Source organism: Aphis gossypii, chromosome 1 (genome assembly GCF_020184175.1).
Source record: "Aphis gossypii isolate Hap1 chromosome 1, ASM2018417v2, whole genome shotgun sequence".
Taxonomy (NCBI): domain Eukaryota; kingdom Metazoa; phylum Arthropoda; class Insecta; order Hemiptera; family Aphididae; genus Aphis; species Aphis gossypii.
Genome location: NC_065530.1, coordinates 26,714,716 through 26,734,734, shown reverse-complemented (window position 1 = coordinate 26,734,734; position 20,019 = coordinate 26,714,716). Strand labels below are relative to the sequence as shown.

Sequence of the window (20,019 nt, the reverse complement as noted above, 5' to 3'; positions counted from 1 at the left end):
TAAAATTGTTTGGTACTTATTTTTTTGAAATACCTAGTTTTAGATTCTGAACGAAATGATGAATGTATTGATTTCACAATGATGTGTTTTTTTTTTGCTTTTGTGTCTGTGTACAGCATAACTTGTCGAAATAATAATGCTTGAATTTCAAACTTCAGGGGTTACATTTGTATTGTATAAAGTTTATTTACTAGAAAGTAGTAATGTATTGAGTCATAATTTTTTATGAGTTGTAAAATTGGTATATATTTCAAGTATTGGGGGCTCTGTGAATTTTTTTTAGCTTCTCAACCACAAAGACTTTTAGAACCACTGTTATATTAAATTGTATGTTGTATATTGTGTAATGTGTTATGAGTTTTCTGTGGGTGTATGTTGTCGAGTGATATAGTTGGTATTATATGGTAAATATTGATTATGCTGTATATGTATTGCATTTTATTATTTTTAAAACTGTTGTTTAAAAAAAAAATAAATATATATATATTTTACATTTATTATTTTTATATTTTACCATAAAAAAAATGCTATTACCTACAACCACAGATATATAGAACAATTATATTATTACATAAATATATTATATTAATATCATTCTATATTATAATAAATAATAATATTATCTGTGCCTACAACCGACAAAATACCAAAATGTCGGAAACTGATAATAATATACAGACCTTATCAGCTATTCTGTCACTGTAGTTGTACGTTTTTCTTCCATGTCACTATTGTCAGCTGTTTTCATATTAATTTTATTTTCCATCCCATGCTCCCCAGACGTCCATACATACCGATACCATTATTATTATTATTACTATTATTTTCTCCAGCGATCAGCACCCGCAGCACTGAGCACGAACTATTACCAAGCCCCCCGCCGGTCACAGCCAGCCACATTCTGGTTTTCGCGTCCGTCTTGTGTTTATCTCCGTCGCTCCGTCACTCGTCTCGTGGTGCTGGTAGCTGGTTGTTTCTAATCATTTTTGTTTTTTGTTATTTTTTTATATTTTTAAAATCGCCACCATCCGCTATTTCGCTCGAGCCTATCGTACTCTTCGTGATCAAACATTTAGTAGTGTTTTCTATCGTTTTTATTACACATTTGCGATTTCTTAATTCGTTTGAACATCGTGCCAATGCCGTAGACCGAAATGCAGCTGCTGTGTTCGTCAAGCGCAATATTTGTTTGATAATAAAGAAACGAGAACACGGATAACGTCTGGGACCCTTTTGTCATCTCCGATCATGTTGTTAAAACGAAATTTGGGAAGTGCGTTGACCATTGGACTAGGGATAGCAACAGTTGCTGCTAAATCAGGTACCTACAATTCTTTATTATTATTATTATTATGTTTATTGTTACAAGTGTCAATTTTCACAGGTTATCAATACTTCTCTATGTGGTTGTTATTTATAGTAAAAAAATAGAGACTTTTAAAATCACATACAAATACTTTAATTATACACTTATCATCTTATTCTACTTCTTGTCTTGTAAATTACATTTTAAAGGTAATAGTTATTAGATCGCTGTACACTCATCAGTCGACATATAATAGACCTTCTTATATGCTTACCGCTAGTGATATTTTTACAATAATATTTATTAAATTTGTATCATTGATGTAAAACTTGGGTGTTTTTTAATTCATTTAGATTGATTTAGATTGCCATATGTCACAAGTATGCAATTGGATTATATACAATTTATACAGTAACATTAAGATAGGCATAGAAAATTGTTTTGTTATTTGTTTTTGATTTTCCTTGGATAATATTATACCTATAACTACAAACAGTTAATATATGTACCAATAGTTTAATTTCTATGACTTAATCGACTAAAAGCAACTGTATTGATTTACAATAACACAACATTATTGAATTACTACATTAAAAATATGTTAGGTGTGTATTTAGTACATACTTAGATAGGTGTCTACCTTGTGTTTGGGTAACATATTGTATTTAGATACACAATTTTGCTATTCTTATATTATTTCTAATAAACGAGTACCTACATTATTATCTAATGATACAATGCTTATAATTTTAACATATTATGGTATTTTAGCACTTCAAAGTACCATAGCATTTTACCTATATAAAATGATAAAGTAAAAAGGATTCACAATTTGTGAATTTCTTAAAAAAAAATTAAAATAATAACTAAAGTAATTATTCACTTACCTAAAATAAATAACATTTTTTGAATAAGTGTAATAGGTGTGCCTAAAATTAAGTAGCTAGTGGGTACTACCTTCTATTATGTTAAACATTTTTATAACTCAGTTATCTAACATTTTTTTTTTTTAAATAAAAATAACAAGTTATTAATTTAATTTTTTATTTGAAATTTTAAATTATGTACCTACACTGTATATACCTTTAGATATCAAAAATATGAGTACATTAGGTACTGTTTGATTATTTACTTAGGTATTTATTTCCTACTTTTAAATAAATATATTTTTATTACCTAAATTTATATTTTATTATTGTTTGTCTTCAGTTATATTTTAGATATTCTTGTACAATATACTGTCTAAGGTACTGATAAATCCTTATCTATAGGTATGGTTAATAGAAATATTGTTTTTGCTATATGCGAGGCTATATGTCAAATAGGTAGTGTAAAATTAATGTCCAAAAATTATTAAGTTTTTATATGATGTACTTACCTAATAAGTAGAATTATAGTAAGTAGTAAGTACCTACATTGATTAGAATTGATTGGTCTCCACTAGATTTCATTATTTTTCCAATTAAAATTATTAATATTATAATCTATCAAATGAGTATGTGTAAATTAAATATAGTCAGTAATACCCTAGGTCCTGTTTAATGGTATGTGTGTAATTATGTGTATCTATTTCAATTTATGTTTTTTATTTATAAGTACATTAACAACAAATTTCGTTGTTATGGTGAATATTATTAACTTTAGGAGTATGCCATATACAATAATAATAGGCATTTATGTAAAGTATGCTCTAATAACTAATAATTTATTGTTAGATATTCACTTTTCAAAACATTTTTAATTTTTAGTAATTAATGTTTCTAATTTAAATTACCTAAATAATATTTATAATCTTCATATGTGGCTGTTTATTATATATATAAGTATAATAAGAAAATTGTAAAACTTAAATGGGTTTAATTGATTTGTCTTATCTTATTTTGTAGTAAGTATTATGATTTATGTTTAAATAATCATAAAATAAGTGTTTAATGGGAGTAATACTTGTTGATATTAGATATTAGTATAATATACATATTACTATGTATAGGTACTAGTTAAAATTACGTTAAATTATGATTATTTCAGCTCTTAATATTATAAAATACTTATCTATATTACTTCTTTTTATTTTATTCATGTAACACTGAAGATTTTAAGTTCTACAACTAACTGTATTTCTACCAAGTTGACAATGTTAAGAAAATAGGGACTGCCACCCCAAAAATTTTTATCCATTAAACTTTTGCCCTTCTAAACTTGCGTAACTGTCCCAGTAGTCATAAATTATGTTTTATTTGAAGCTATTGAGATCTCACCCTCCAAGAAATGTCATTTAGTTTTGGAAGTAGGGAACACACTATGTGCTGTGGACTATACACTAACTATAAAATGTACCTCCCCTTGTATGTTAATCTCTGAATCAATAGGACCCTTTTATGGATATGTATATTATATTATGTATTTATTTATAAATGTGTGTGTGTGTGTGTGTGTGTATTGTTTAGAGTTTTTTTCCTTATGAATGACTAATCTCTTCTGTATAAGAATCTGATATATTTATATTTTGTTTTTGTTATTAAAAATGTAGTATACAGTAAACTAAATGTGTTATGTGACTATAATATTAAATCATTCAGTCATTACTTCATTAGTAAATACCTTTAAGATCATATTCTTTTGTTTTGTATTTATTTTAATCTTAATTAATCTAAAAGTAAAAATAGTTCTATTAAATTATTACTATTAAAAAAATAATATTCTTGTGCATTAATTATATTTTTTATTACTTTAAAACATATCAAAAATATTGAATAAAATAAATTATTTTCTTATATTTTTAATCACACATTTAAAAAGGTATTTTTCAAATTTGATTTGCATTTAATATAATTACCTAAGTCCTAAGTTATCTAATTCTTGTTTAATACACATTTCTAAACAAAATTCATTGATCTGGTTGATTAGTAGATATGTTGAAAATAACTTGCATAATTTTAACATTGTATTAAACATTATATCTTAGTGTATGTATATAATATGTAAATATGTATGTACATATTTAAGTATATTTTATGTTTTACTATATTATTGAAATATCCATGGTAAAAGTGTTAAAGTAGTATTGATATATATGTACCTACCTATTATTATTCAAAAGTTAAAACTAATAGATAATAAAGATCAATGGTACATTATTTATGTATTATATTAACAGAAACATGCCTACATAATATTGGTAAAATTGGTTTTAATGTATTTTAAATAAATGGTTTGAATTAAATTCAATCTCTAAGCAATAATGTGTTAAACAGTAAATCTCGTTCTCTTCATCTATATTATTTTTTCTTTCTTACATGTTAAGATCAAAATTACGACCGAATATTTATTATATAGGTAGGACTTTATTTTATTGATACCTTTAAAAAATTGTCATTATACCTTATTAGAATATGTTGAGTATTTTTTATTTCTAGTTATTACTATTTTGTTTCAAATTCAAGACATTTAACATTGATTTCAGTTGTTGTGAACATATTATATTATATTTTTATGATTAGCATTGGTTCAGTGGCATAGATACATTTTTATTGAAAGGGGTGGGTATATATACCTCTAAAAACTAGCAAATTTTCGTAAAAAATAAAAATAATTTTTATTTTTTTTTATTATTGGTATAATGTATAAAAAAAGGTCATGGGGATCCCTCCTCCCATATCGTCTCTGTGTCTACGCCCAATGCCATTGGTATTAGTAGGTATTTGTTTATAAAAATAATGTTATCTTTTATCAATTACAGCTGTTATAGGTAGCGTTATGTAGGACGTAGGTATAGATTTGAAATTTTAATAAGTTTTAAAACAAAATTATTTACTATTGTCTATTTTTACTTATAAAAAATACGATTGTTTTGTATATTTATAGGCATAATATATGGTTATATTATTGTAATTTAATCGGGGTATGCTTATCTTGAAAAACGACGTTATTGTTTCGTTGTCTTTGTACAAAATATTATATTCTTCTCGCGTACGCACTACGCAGACGTTTTCTTACTAGTGTGGCGTTTGAACATACAGATCGACGTAGATACGTTTCTAAATGTAAACGGATCATTATACTTGCAGTAATAACAAATAGGGTTTCTTTGGTGTCTGAGATATTCGTTCCAATAAACTTATAGAATGCGAAACATAATAATATATTAATATGTATCAAGTATTCAAGTACCTATATTAATACTAATAAGTAATAACTTTGAATATATACACACTAAATACAGATTAATAGATACTTGCATATTTATAATATGTTCTCAGAACATGTAATATTTGCATACGTATTACATTTTTTGGGATTATCTTGGGACAATTTAAATAAGATATACATTTAACCACATCAACTACCAAATCAAAAACGAAACTAAACTATTTGCATACTGATAACTTTAAATTATTTTATTAATTTAGTTTCAATTTGTATTTTTACAATTTATTTTAAATTTTCAAGAATAAACCAATTAAAAATAATAATAATTTTAATTTGCAACTATTATTTTCAACGTATTGTCAATTTTCAAAAATTATAAATAATATTTATTACAAAATGTTTTTGTTTTTTTATCCTAAAATGATGTCTTATTTTATGAGTAATGTTAAAAAAACATTAGACATTTTAATTTTAAAGCTAGTACTTATTGATGGCGATCCTAAGTCCCACGAAATGTTATTATTTACTACCTAAACAGTCGTAGGACCTTGCAAATTGTGATGCTGTGCGGCGGAAATAACGGTTTTTTTGTTGTTGACATTCGATAGTCGGTTTAATTATAATTATTTTTTTTTAATAATCGTACTAGACTCGTTTACTGCGCAATGGGCCCGACCGTGGTCGGAAGGATTTTTTTTGGATATGTGTTTTGAACGTGTGGCGCCGGACGACGTATTTTTTTTTTTTTTAACGAGTTGTCGGAGTCTGCGGTGTCGGGTACGGAGCACCAGCACAACACCACCGCAGCCGACGATAGTGTCCTTGACCCTCCCCTCAGGCAACGCACACCCGGCCCTTGGTAGCGGACGTGGTTTCTCCGCCGCCGCTGCGTGTAATAATAGTAATAATAATCACCGTCGTATCGTGTATAATATTATGTACGTGCACACGCACCGTGTACGCCAGGCGTAAATCGCGTCGAGGTGTTGGGCGGTTCACGCCTACCACGCGCGTCCGTCACGACTCCGCGGGGCTAATAATATGTAATGTATCATTATGTATGCGCGATAATAGTAATAATAATAAAAAAACGAAGGGGGGAATATTATGGTAAAAAAAAAATATGTATATTATGTACGATTTGGATCTCGGAATTTATGAGAAACGATTTGCATCCGTCCGTCGGACGACGACTTCCGCGCCCTAAAGTCACTCGTTCGGCTGCGTGTAGGCACCGAGTCCGGTCCGCGGTGAACACCTCCCGCCCACGCACTGTCGGTCGTCAGCATCCGCCGCTGAACGGGCGCGCAAAAATAGCCGATACTCGCCGATAACACACCATATACTATTATTATTATCGATCCGCAAAAAATCGCAGCGTGATGCTCGAACAGTTCAAAAAAGTTATTAATGAAATATATATTGCATAGACATTTTTGTCTTGCTATACTTATATAATATATAAGTGGCGTCGTTTTGCAAAATGTCTATACGAGACCGTGAAACTGTAACGTTGTTATTTTAAGTTTATTACGCTCGTAGCGAGAGTATAGTGTATACGCACTTGAAATCATACGGAGAGATGATTAACAATAATTAAGAACTCGCGTCGGGTTGTTCTCCCGAGTTATTGGCACTCCCATCGCAATGATGGTAATCATAACTATTTATTAGTGGTTAATGGTTGTATTTTATAATATGCGCTGCCGGTCGGCGGTGTTGATGTAGTCGTCATTGTACGTTTGGAATTTAATTCTTCGACTCGTGTACACGCGTACGACGATACACACGATACAGAGTTTATATACTTTATAGATGACCATCAGCTATAAAACGTGTACACTGTTTGGTGTACGCGCAGGTGTTGTACAACACGATTTACGGGCTCACGTTTATTTTCATATTTTTAAACGTCTACAATTAATGTACAATGGGTTTAATAAGTGTCAAAACCCAAAGCGTTATTTGTAATGACAGATAGATTGTGGCAGGCGGCTGCGTAGTATATACGCGTTGTTACAGCTAAATAGTATAATATTTTAACACTCTCCTACATATACGTTTTTATATAAATTATATACATATGCAACGACGTCAGCGCAGCTATATAACATAATAGTATTTAATAAATCTACACTCATAAATCAATCGACAAAGAAGATAATCAATAATCGTTTTGATAAACGAACGTAATTATACGGTATTAAATAAATGATGCGTATATTATTGTTATATCGGTTATCTAAACATTAAATTGCGGTCGTTTTCTACATAGTTTGATATTATTCATTTTTTTTTCTAAGATTTAGAATATTCTCGATTTTATTCTTCTTTATAAAAATAACGTTTCACGACTCGCCCGATAACATTACAAACAACATTTGTCGGTCGTCGTGCGCATATTATAAGAATACAACGACACGCAAATTCCGAATACGGACAAGTGTCACACGTGCATTGAAATATTTCACACTTTTAGAACCCGACGGCCGCGTTTTGCTTGCGAAAATAATGTATGCCTCGTTAACGACAACATCACAGCGCAAGGCTGTTAGTGAATAATTCCATATGGGGTATATATGCGCTCGCGCGCGTGTGTGTGTGTGTGTGACTGAATGCGAGAGAAGCATATGCGGCCAGGATAGAATCTTATATTCTCATCGACGGAGACACGTATAATATATACCGTATGCGTTTTTATTTATCCGCGATAGCACGCCAGTTAAGTTCTTCGAGACGGCGACGGCCGCGCGCGATCCTTGAGAAATCCGGATTCACAGAGAGACCAGATCAAATCAGTTTTGCCATAAAAAAAAATTGTTTAAAAATAAGAAGAAGCGGGTATACGTATATTATTATACACACATATATAAATGTATTATAAGTAAAACGAAGCCGTATAAATCCTTTTGTGCATACAAAGTCATTGCGTGACAATGTGAGAATTGTTCCGAACGAGTATTATTATTTTTTTTTTTTATACCTACACACATATTATATGTATGTATACGCACGTCGTATGCCTACACGCGGCTACACGTATATGATGTTATGTGTTGTTGTTGTTTTTTTTTTTTTTATATTTATTTCTTTTACTCGCCCCCCTCTTCCGGCCGTCGCGGATCTTTTATAGCCCCGCGATCGTAATATATAATAATATCTGATGCGAAGACTTTTATGCGCGTACGTGAACACAATATACGCGCGATAGATGCGTTATCCGATAATGGGAAGAAAACGCCTGCAATGACACACACGCACACAAAACGTATTTTATACTCGCGATACGCGTGTGCACGCCGCGCGGGATTTTATAGGCCTCGACCGCCGTTGAATATAATTATTGTTGATGACCTGCGTTGGAGCTGTGCGGGAGAAAAGAGAAGACGAATGTGCGTGCCCGTACTGTACAGAGTGAGTTTGTGGCCAGATGGTCTGAGAAAATGCATCATATATATATATTATATTATATTGTAATACGTGTGGTATATAATATAATATTATATAGGTACTGTACTCGCATATACGGAAAACCGGTCGGCCACACGTTTGTCTCGTTATGGTCAACTAACCGTTCGCGTAAACCGCTGCCGGGCATTAAATTCGATAAAAACCAAACGTTTGATGTAACGTTTTGTTACAGTTCGTCTTTATCATTATTTTTTTTTTCTAAAACAGCCTCCAGCACTAACACTCGAAAATATCTCCGATACGAGATTCCACCGTCGTATATCTCGCAGTATATATATAATTGCACGCGTTGTATTATATATGTATGTATACATAAAAAAAAAAAAAACAAATACTTTTATACACTTGGGTGTGTGCAGTGTGTGGTGTAACGACATCGTCGTGTTTCGAACGTGCTTGTGACAATTGGCGGTGAGATAGCTGACCCAGAAAACCCGTTGTTTATAATGAAATTGAGGTGTCGGCGGCAAATACGTGATTTTTTTCCTCTTCCGTATGCCTCGTATTCGGTATAAATTGGATTATAAAGGTTTGCTCTGGTAATGTGTGCAGAGGGTCATCGTACAGAATAGCTGTGTCTATATACCTACGTTATTTAATAGGTATGAACATCTAAGGTTTTTTGCTTTGACAAAGAATCGGTTCGTGATCGTTAGCCAAATACGTGACTTTTTCAACGTATTCGGGATAATTTTGGAACATTTTCAAAAAAAAAAAAAAAAACACGCTGAGCGTAATCCTTATGCAGTCGTAACTTAGATTTTCAATTTTAGAATCTCTATTTTTACTATGATATTCTGTTAATCTCTGAAAGTAGGTATTTTTTCAACATAGCGCTTATTTCACAATGTATATGGGTACTTGCCCCTTAAGACGTTGATAAATTTCATAAAAATAAAATATTTACTTGTGACTATCTGGACTATCGCATCTTCTTTTGGAACAGTAAAAATTTCAACTGCGGTGAGGATAATTTCTTGCTGCAAAATGGATTGTGAATGAATCGATACTTTAGTGGATTAAAAGTAAAGCGTAATCGGGAAAAATCAGAATTTTATCTGTTTACCAGTTTTTGACAAAATTAATTTTTTATATTGTAATTATAAAAATGAATACCTAACTAAGACTTAAATTTGTATTAGTATCTTCTACTCATGCTTTAACTAAAATATTTTTGTTTTTTATACTATTAATTATTTATAGACATTTTAAATTTTTTCTATTTTGTTTATAAAGTAGGTATTTACAGTATAATTTTTGTTTGAAAGAAATTAAAAACAGTTTAGTGATATGCATTATATGTCTTATAGGATTCAAAAATCAAATTTCGGCGAGAAATAACAATTTTAGTTATTTTGTTGGAATTCAAAATTCTAATAATATTATTTGTTTAGACTTGAAACTTTTCGTCACTATGATTTTTTTTATTTATTACACCTATACATAATTACATTTTTAAAATATTTATAACATATGAACCTATATTCACACCGTTCTATGCAATCGTCGGTATTGACTATATAATAACAACTAGTAATATATAATATATGTGATTTGTAAAAATAGTTAAACTTATTTTATTGTACTAATAGAATTATTATTTCCCAATAGAAAAATATAAATTTTCTATGTATAATACAATATTATATACCTACTTATAGGCTGTTAAATCATTTTTTGTATTCAATGGTTTATCATCGAATTCAAATTTAGTACATTTATTACAGTAATCATCTGTTAATTATGTCGATGAAATGTTACTTGTATTATACGTCAGAACGTGTTATTCAATTTTTAAATTAGGTATGTTTTTAAGATGCTAAAAACTAATAGTGCATTTACGGTAGAAGGATCCAGGAGTTTTAAGAGCCAAAAATATAAATAAATAAATATTATTAATGTTTTTGAATTATATTCACTTATATTATAAATATTTGTTTTACAAAATATAATATCCATTATTCTCCCTACCTGCAGCATTAAAGCTGTGAATATCAATTACTATTTTATTTAATATTTTAAGCTGATGAATTTATTGTTTTTTGCCATGATAAAATAATTACATTTTCAAATCGTTTGTTCGTGCAATAAAATATTGAAAATTTAATTTTGTAATGGTTACTACATCATGTTTTGTATTCTGTAAATTGAGTATTGGCACAATTTCCTTGGATAGCAAACATTAACATTCTATACTTTTGAAATTGTGTGGCGAATATCGACCGATAAACTGTAAGTAGTATAACACAAATACACAATACGTATTTCTTTCGTTGTAATTGGATTTTCCTCCAATTTTCAACACTAATTTCATGTCTTTTTACAAAAAATACCCTTTATAATGATATTTCAATGACAATGAAACTGAGTTTGATGAGAACGTATTCGGTAGTTAGCCAGACAAAGCGTGACCGTAAACTAGCGTTTTTCCATCGAAAAAAAACATCAAAATAAATTACCAAGACGCTGATGTACCGAGACTTCTCGAAAGAAGATGGCAGGTATTGTATTTTTGATAATGTACTCACACCTGGCCGTATATAGTATCCTATTGTCTGATAAAATACAGGTGTCGTTGACACTGTGAGTTCTACACATACCTACTCGATTCTGTGAGCCACTACATTGAATTTATCACGTTTCTGCATTTTTAATGGTTTCGATAGTATTTTGGAATTTTATTTTGGTTAAAGATAAATATTGAAGAAACCTATGTTACAATGCAAATATATCGTTCAATTGTTTATACTATACGCTATACCAAACGATATATAAAAATATTTTCTTGATAAAAAAAAAAAATACTTATGCGTAGGTAGGTACTAAGTTTAATTTTATCTCATAATAATGTATGATATCATGTTATGTACGTTTTTCACTAAAATTACAAACAAAAATTACTATTCATATAATAGGTATTTAACTATTATTGTTGATATTTTATTTCTGTAAATTGTGACAAATTTAGTTTTTTATATTATCATACTACAATTATAATTTAATTTCTAAGCAGAAATTTTAATCTATTCAATACGTAATATAATATTAGATAGATTGCTTGAAATAATTTACGCTATTACTCATTTTCTTGTTGTGTTATATTGTTCCTTATTCCTAAGATTTAAATTTAAAATGGCATTGTATACCTAAATAGATTTATACGCCTAGAAAATAGTTGATAATATTAAACATTGTTTACAAATCTCATGTTGTGTAGGTTATCAATTACATTGATAAAAAATAAAAATCAAGGAAAACACTTTTCTTGATTTAAATAATTATACTTTTGTCGCTGGATAACAAAGATAGTGCAATGCAATGAATATATTTTTATTTTCTGTTTTTATCATAATGATTAATGAATTATGTTAGTACTTAGTATATAGGTGTGTAAAATTCACTTATATAATATGTATTATATTTTATAAATTATTAATCGTTTTAAAATTATTTATTAGTCATTAGGTAGGTACAAGTATTCGATAAACTAAAATAAATCATAATATAATAATTTATTTGATTTTAATTAGGTTTTTTAGAATAATGGAATTTCAAACCGAGTTGCTAAGTGCCAACGGTTGAAGTAATATATTATATTTTTGTTATCTTCAAACCGGTGGAAAATTTAAATAAAATATCAGAAACAATATTGTTGATTATTAGTTTTGTGTATGGTTTTCCTATATCGAAAAGATTTATTCTAAGCTAAAAAAGTTTCGGTAAACAAATAACGAAACGCGAAATGAACTCGACCGAGGTGGTGCACGAGCATATTACGTGTAATATATTATTATTGTGTAAAATACTAAAAAGTACATATCGTATCTTCGAGGCAATAGTTTTAATTATTGTTGTCGGGCGGTATGCTGTTGGCAAAAAAAAAAAAAACGTGACGATTCGTTTGAATATTACGTATTTTATTTCAAAAACTGGTACGTGCGTACCCGGCCGGTCGTTATATTAGGACTCGTCGGATAAACTGTGTGAACGCTGGTGGAACATGTGTGCAGCGTTTGCGCACCGACGAGGGGGTGTTGCATGACGTTCCTATAAACAGGTACCGAACGCTCATATTGTATATGATGATTATTGTCGGGGAATAATATAATACAATAATATAGTATAATATATTATAATAAAATATAATAATAATAATAATAAGGGTACTTTGTGCGCAACATCATCTCGTCGGCTTGGTGCACATGTGTTGCTTTCCTCCTCGGCCGTGTTCGTACACCCCCGAGAGAAGAAGAAGAAGAAGGGGTCGTTCGAGAGAAAGACGTGCGTTCTCGCGTTCTTGCTACGGCGGCGGTCCGTCCCGTCCCGCGTCGCCTCGCCCGTGTCGAACGTGATTCCGATGCACGAAAACAGATTGTTGTGCGGACGGTCGAAACGCAAGAAGAGAGTGAGAGAGAGAACGGACGCGTGAACGAGCGAGCGAGACGTATTATATTATATACAAAAACCGAAACCGGTCGCGTCGGTCGGTGCAGCTGCTGCCGCCGCCGCTGTCACCCGTTGACGACCGTCGTTGGTGTTGCATGTGTTCAGAGACCGGGCCCAGTGTTTTGTTGCGGCGGGGGCGGGGGCAGGGTTCGACGCAACAAATCACGCGGCGGACGTGAAGGGACGTGTGGCGGGGGCGATCGCGTTCCTCTCGCGCGCACCACAGTGTGTGTGTGTGCGCGCGCGCTCTTTTCTCGTACGTAAACCGCCGACACTACGGGCGGACGGGGGGAGCGGCGGTTAGAGGGAACCGGTGCGCGTCGACCGAACCGGCGGCGGCGGTGTTCGGGGCCCGGGTAACGCGCGCGCGATTGTTTCTCGGACACCCGACACCTTTGGGCCACCACACGGTCCACGGATCGGAATGTAATATTCCTCGGCCCGTACAGGATTATTCGACGCCTCCGACGTGTGTCCAGCCATCGCGTGTCGGTGCACCGTAAAACGAATAACATATTATAATATTCGATATTAAACGTTATTATATTTTTGTTATTGCATTATGATAATACTATACGTATAATAATATATTGAAAGTATTTTAAGATCGTAATTTTTTTTTTTATTTTAATGCGACACGCCGACCGTAGTAATCCGACACCCTCCTCCAGAAACCGGACGGCCGCTCCCGTCCGAATACGTTAAAAAAATATCATATTATAATAACAACAATATAGTATTATATTTTTTATTTATTTTTTACGAAACGAGTGCAACGCGTATATTATTTTATATTTTTGGATATCGAATTTATCGTCGTCAATTTTGTGCTGATACCAGTAATAATATTATTGTATGTTTGGGCCGACGTTTTTTTCTCGATCGGTGTGACAATCGACCGTGATGATCGACTATAATAATAGTTGTACATTAATACTATATTTATACGTATACTATTATTTAGGTGTATATAATTCGTTTATACCGTTTTTCAATTCGGCATCATGGCGTGCGTCCGTTATTATAAGGAAGCGAAATGTACTTAAAGACTTAAAACCCGTATATTATATTTTAGGTCAATTATGAGCCGACATTAAAACAAAACGTTCAAGTCTCTGCGGTATATTATTTCCCTTAAAAACCCAGTGGATCCCGTAGACACACCCGAAATTATGTTTTATGTACCGGAGCCTCGAGAGTAATAAAATCGTAAACGCCTAAACGGCAGGTAACGAAAAACCCATCAGTTTTAATTAGTCTTCAAGAATAAAAAAGTTACCTGCTCGCTCTCGCATCATCCACCGAATGACTCCTACGTGTTTAATAATATTATAATGTAATATCAGAGCGACAATGCGGGCATTCAAGTCTCTCTCTCTCTCTTGTTCTCCTTTTCTCTCCCTCATGCGATTTATTACCGATTAATAATTAAATGTCTCGGTAACACCATTATGCCGCCCACTGGCACATAAATCATAAATTATGTAAATGACTGTATCAAATATTCATATTATATGAATAACACGTATTCATATTTTTCTGACGTGAGTTTTTAAATGGTTTTTTTTAGGTGTGACAGATTTAGTTGTATTGTTGTAATATCTCATGGCTGTGTGAGGTTTTAAATCGCTTATCTTAGTGTGTATACTGCGGTATATAGACGGACCAGGTTTTTATTATTCAACGTTTTATGTAAAAGGGGTTAGTTGGATTGACCCAAACGCATATACTGCGTATCCATTTTGAATTTTTATGTATAGCACTGTCGTCGTTGTTGTTGGTTAACAGCTCTTTGTGTCTGATTTTACCTGCACTCTCTTTACCTTCTTTTATGATGTTTAATATTTATAAGGCTAAGCAACAGGTGTTTTTTATTATTATTTTTAAAGTAGGGGAAGATTTGAATAAGGATATTTTAATCCCTATGTATAGTTTATACAAAAAACGATTTCTCATCGTGTAGACTGAAGAGTTTACTCGTATATTATATTTCAAAGTTTGAGATATAAGACCGAGAATTAAATAAATATTTTAAGATTTAGTATTCGGAAAAAAGAAATGTAAATTTTGAGGTTTATATATTCTCTTTAATTTAACACCACCTAATATCATATTATTTATTTAATGTATTTTCATCTAACATTAAAAAAATATTTAATCATACTGTTTGTAAAAATGAGAAAATTTCTTGATTCATAGAAATTAAAATAAACAAATTATTTAAATTAAATTAGGTAGGTACTTAACAAAAAAAAAAAAAAAATTATAGTAATTATCAATACCTTAAAAAATGTTTGAATGTTCAATGTATTATTTTGTTTTTATATCTTATGTCAAGGTTTCTCAATCTTTGTATTATAGTGACATATTATAAAATATTTCATACTTTGCGACGTAATAAAAAAAGAAAAATAATGAATAATATTTAATCTTGAATAACAAGGAAAAAATATAACATTACAAATAATGGTAAATGTGGATAATAGATAACTTATTTTTAATTATTATAGAAATTTGTATCAAATACCTATTAATTTTTGTTAATCTTGTTAAAAATATTTGTAGTTTTATGTTATTTAATATACTTCGCGACGTATTTGAACTTATCTGACGACACATCAGTGAATTTCGATACACTGATTGATAAACATTGTCCTATGTTATAATTTATAAATACTTAGAGGTATGTTTTTTCTTTTCTTATGAAACTAAACTACTTAGGTGGGAATAATAAAGGTTAAAAAACGAACTTGGATAAAAAATTAATGTAACATATTTTATGGATTGTCTATATACAACGGAATGAATGTCCAGATGAATTTTAATGAAAATATCTGGGCTACCGGTTTTTAATAGTCTTTCACTTTGTTCAACGAATGGCGCCGACAATATACGAAAAGATTTTTTGATTCTTTCTTTGATCGTCTTATAATATTTTTATTGTTCTTTTTAACACATTAATTTGTTAGGTACCTAATTGAATTGGAATTTAAACACTAACAGTTTTTTTTTGCAAACTTTTATTTACAAATTAATTATGAATGAACCATTGTAAATTAATCTGTAAGTTAACAACACGACGTTTAATGAAAAGAAAAATTTAATACATTGTATTTTATTATATCATGTATTTCAACTGTTAAAAATTAAAATATCTATAAAATTTATATTTTTTTTAATTTTAGTCCATGGATTGACGTGTTATTGCGAACACCAATGTCCAGACGGCCAGACAAACGGAACATGTGTAACTTCTCGCTATTCTCAATGCTTTAGTGCTGTACACGAGGAAATAAACGAAGAAACTGGTGAATATGAACCAATAGTATCTTATGGGTGTCTTGCGGCTGGTGAACAAGGCTTCTTACAAGTAAATATTTTTAAAATTTGATGTGTATACTTATATACAACATACTGTCATAGAAATTTTACATTCTTATTTATTTATTTTTTTCTAGTGCAAAGGTGGCAATTCTTTGTATGGCCTAGCCATTCAGTGTTGTAACTCAGACATGTGTAATAAAGATATAAGACCCATGTACATACCACACAGTACAACAACAGTACCACCCAAAGTTCATATTAATTCTGTGCCTTACATTGCATTTATGTTGTCAATGATTATCTGTCTCCTAGTATCTGCAATCATCATTGGTTGGATATACCTTAGATATAGAAGAAGGGAAAAAAATCGGCTATATGCTTTAGCATCTACTGATAGTTATATATCTGGCAACAGTAACTTGTTACAAACGCTTATTGGTCATTCATCTGGTTCTGGTTCCGGAATTCCATTACTTGTAAGAACCAATATGAGATTAAAATAAAACTAAATACTATTTAAAAAAATATTTTACTATTTAGGTTCAAAGAACAATTGCCAAACAAATACGTATAGAGCGGCAAATTGGAGAAGGTAGATTTGGTAAAGTATGTTTAGCTAATTGGAGAGGTGAACATGTAGCTGTGAAAATTTTTACTACTATTAATGATCAGAGTTGGCTACGAGAAACAGAAATTTATCAAACTGTTTTACTAAGACACGAGAACATTTTAGGTAAATTATAAAATAAAATTATTAATTTTGATTGTCTAAACTCATTATGTTATTTGAAAAAATTTAAGGTTTCATCGCAGCTGATTTAAAAGTCAGTGCTGGAGGTGCTCAGATGATGTTGATCACAGAATATCATAAACGTGGTTCTTTACATGATTTTTTGAAAGAGAATACTATTGATACAGCTCAGCTAGTTGTTATGGCGCGATCAATAGCTAGTGGTTTGGCACATTTACATGAGCCAATTAATGGTACTCATGGCAAGCCATGTATCGCCCATAGAGATATTAAATCAAGAAACATTTTGGTCAAGACTGATGGAGAGTGTTGTATTGCTGATTTTGCTTTAGCTGTCCGATATGATAGGTAGTTATCTACTTTATACTATATATATCTTGAACCTTTAATAATTAATACAATTTCTATAATTTTAGTCGAAGAAATGAAATTGACATCGCTCCCAACTCAAGAGTAGGCACAAGACGTTATATGGCTCCTGAAGTAGTCAATGATACTATTGATGTGACATCATTTAGCGCATTTAAATCTGCTGATATGTACTCAACAAGTTTAGTGTTTTGGGAGTTGTGTAGGCAAGTATCTTAACAATTTTACTTATACTATGATTTAAAGTTATTCAATTTTAATAATCTAAATTTTTACTTAATTTTTCTAATTTACAGAAGAAGCAGACAAAGTTGGCCAATTGGAGGATCACCTATGCTTCAAGCTGACGAATATATGTTGCCTTATGCTAATTTGGTTGGCTCTGATCCTTCAGTGGAAGACATGCGCTTAGTATTAATAGTACAAGGAGCTAGACCAGATATCCCTATTCGATGGAAATGTGATAATGTGAGTATTATAATAATATAAATGTTATTTGTTATTTTTTTTTTACATAATTATTTGCATTTCAGAGGTTGAGAGTGATATCAGAAATCATACAAGAATGTTGGCATCAAAATCCAAATGTAAGATTGCCAGCATTGAGAGTTATGAAGACACTGCGAAAACTCGAGGATAGTGAAACCTTGGAAAACGGTATTCATCATGTATAATCCAGGATGAATTTAATGTTGCAGCCATAAAAGCTAAAATGTAGAATTTTATAATTTTGCCCAAGACTGTGTAGATAGAATTAAATTTAATATTACTAAATAATTGCTATTGTCAACTTTAAATGAACAACAATATTATTTTTTTTTCAGTTGATCATCTACTTAACATTTAGCTTATAAATGTGTGCCATTAATGTTTTATAGCAATGTAAATATTTTTTTTATCTTTAATATTATTTGTGTTTTTTTTTATATACATATATTTGGTATACAGTAGAAGTTGATTTTACAGATTAGCCAGAAAATAGCCATCATTTTTTAATTGTATTTTAACTATGAATTTTTTTGTATTAAATTTGTTTTAACCGTTTTATATAGTTAACCATAATTATGTATTTATATAATTATTTTTGTGTGTTTATAAATTATTTCCTCACAATGTTATTTAATAATCACTTCAATTTTACAACAATTTCTACTGTATACATGTGTCTTTGATTTAATGGTTTTCCTTTTTATGTACAATACAATTAGAATTTAATTTTCAATATTTTCCTATATTCACTAAAATGACGTGTACATCTCTGTATAACTAATTGTGGGGTTAAAGATAGTGTCTTAACATGTGTAACCAATTCAAATTAGTTAATTATTTAATATTGAATTTCTATAATTTTATGATATATATATTAATTATAATTATAATATAATATGGTTATATATTATAGATTATTTTTTTTACTATGTACATTAAACAATCATTGTTATTTATTTACTGCATTATAATATTTTGTTAATATAATAAATTGTTTTTATTCTAAATGTATACTTACCTAGTAGATTACAAGTCAACTTATAAAGTTTATGTAAAATGTATAAATGTATACAATATATTTATCTATAATTTATTTTTGATAGTAACGTTTGTGTTTTTTAAGACTAAATCATTTTTTAAACTGCAACATGTTGCTCGTAAAAGACTTGTAAAAATTTTTTGTTTTATATAATACTATAATTATAAATAAATTGTGTATACCTTTTATATCGTCATATTTATTTATAATCATGAATAATGTTAAATCACATTCTAAAATATTTATTTTGTAGGATGAAGATTTGACTGTACTGCGTTAACAGTTAAGAAACGTGTTGTATTTTTTCAATAATAATTTGATTTTTATTAACATATAATTTGAAAATTCTAAATGTGAAATTAACAACGTTCATGACTGCATGTTAACTATATGTGCATTAAACTTTGTTCTGTCAACGCATTATACATATTGTTCCATAGATGGTTGTGGATCGAGTTAAACTTAATATAGAATTAAAAAACTATATATTTCTAAATTTTAAAAATATGATGCAAAGTTTCTCATCAATAGTTGAAACTGGAATCGTATAGTTTAAAAAAAAAATATATAGTCAATTATTTTTAATAAACATTTAATGATAAAATTTTAACGAAATGAAGGATTATAACAATAAAGAACATGTTAATTATGTATTTATAATTTAAAAACATTATT

At 30.1% G+C, this 20,019-nt stretch overlaps 1 protein-coding gene and 1 long non-coding RNA gene across 2 annotated transcripts; one reads left to right on the top strand and one right to left on the bottom strand.

Annotated features, from left to right (window-relative positions):
- The first annotated feature begins 843 nt into the window (after nucleotides 1–843).
- Nucleotides 844–18,786, top strand: LOC114133078 (bone morphogenetic protein receptor type-1B-like). The gene is made up of 8 exons (XM_027998702.2): nucleotides 844–1,321; nucleotides 16,558–16,742; nucleotides 16,831–17,172; nucleotides 17,237–17,429; nucleotides 17,498–17,795; nucleotides 17,864–18,022; nucleotides 18,113–18,284; nucleotides 18,350–18,786. Exons 1-8 carry the CDS (start codon nucleotides 1,249–1,251, stop codon nucleotides 18,488–18,490), a joined length of 1,563 nt encoding a protein of 520 aa, XP_027854503.2. The 5' UTR covers nucleotides 844–1,248; the 3' UTR covers nucleotides 18,491–18,786.
- Nucleotides 12,823–13,222, bottom strand: LOC126550671 (uncharacterized). Its single transcript, XR_007604748.1, has 2 exons — nucleotides 13,094–13,222; nucleotides 12,823–12,973 (listed from the first exon to the last, which is right to left on the bottom strand). It is a non-coding gene; the product is annotated as an uncharacterized LOC126550671 (long non-coding RNA).
- Nucleotides 18,787–20,019: the final 1,233 nt, after the last annotated feature.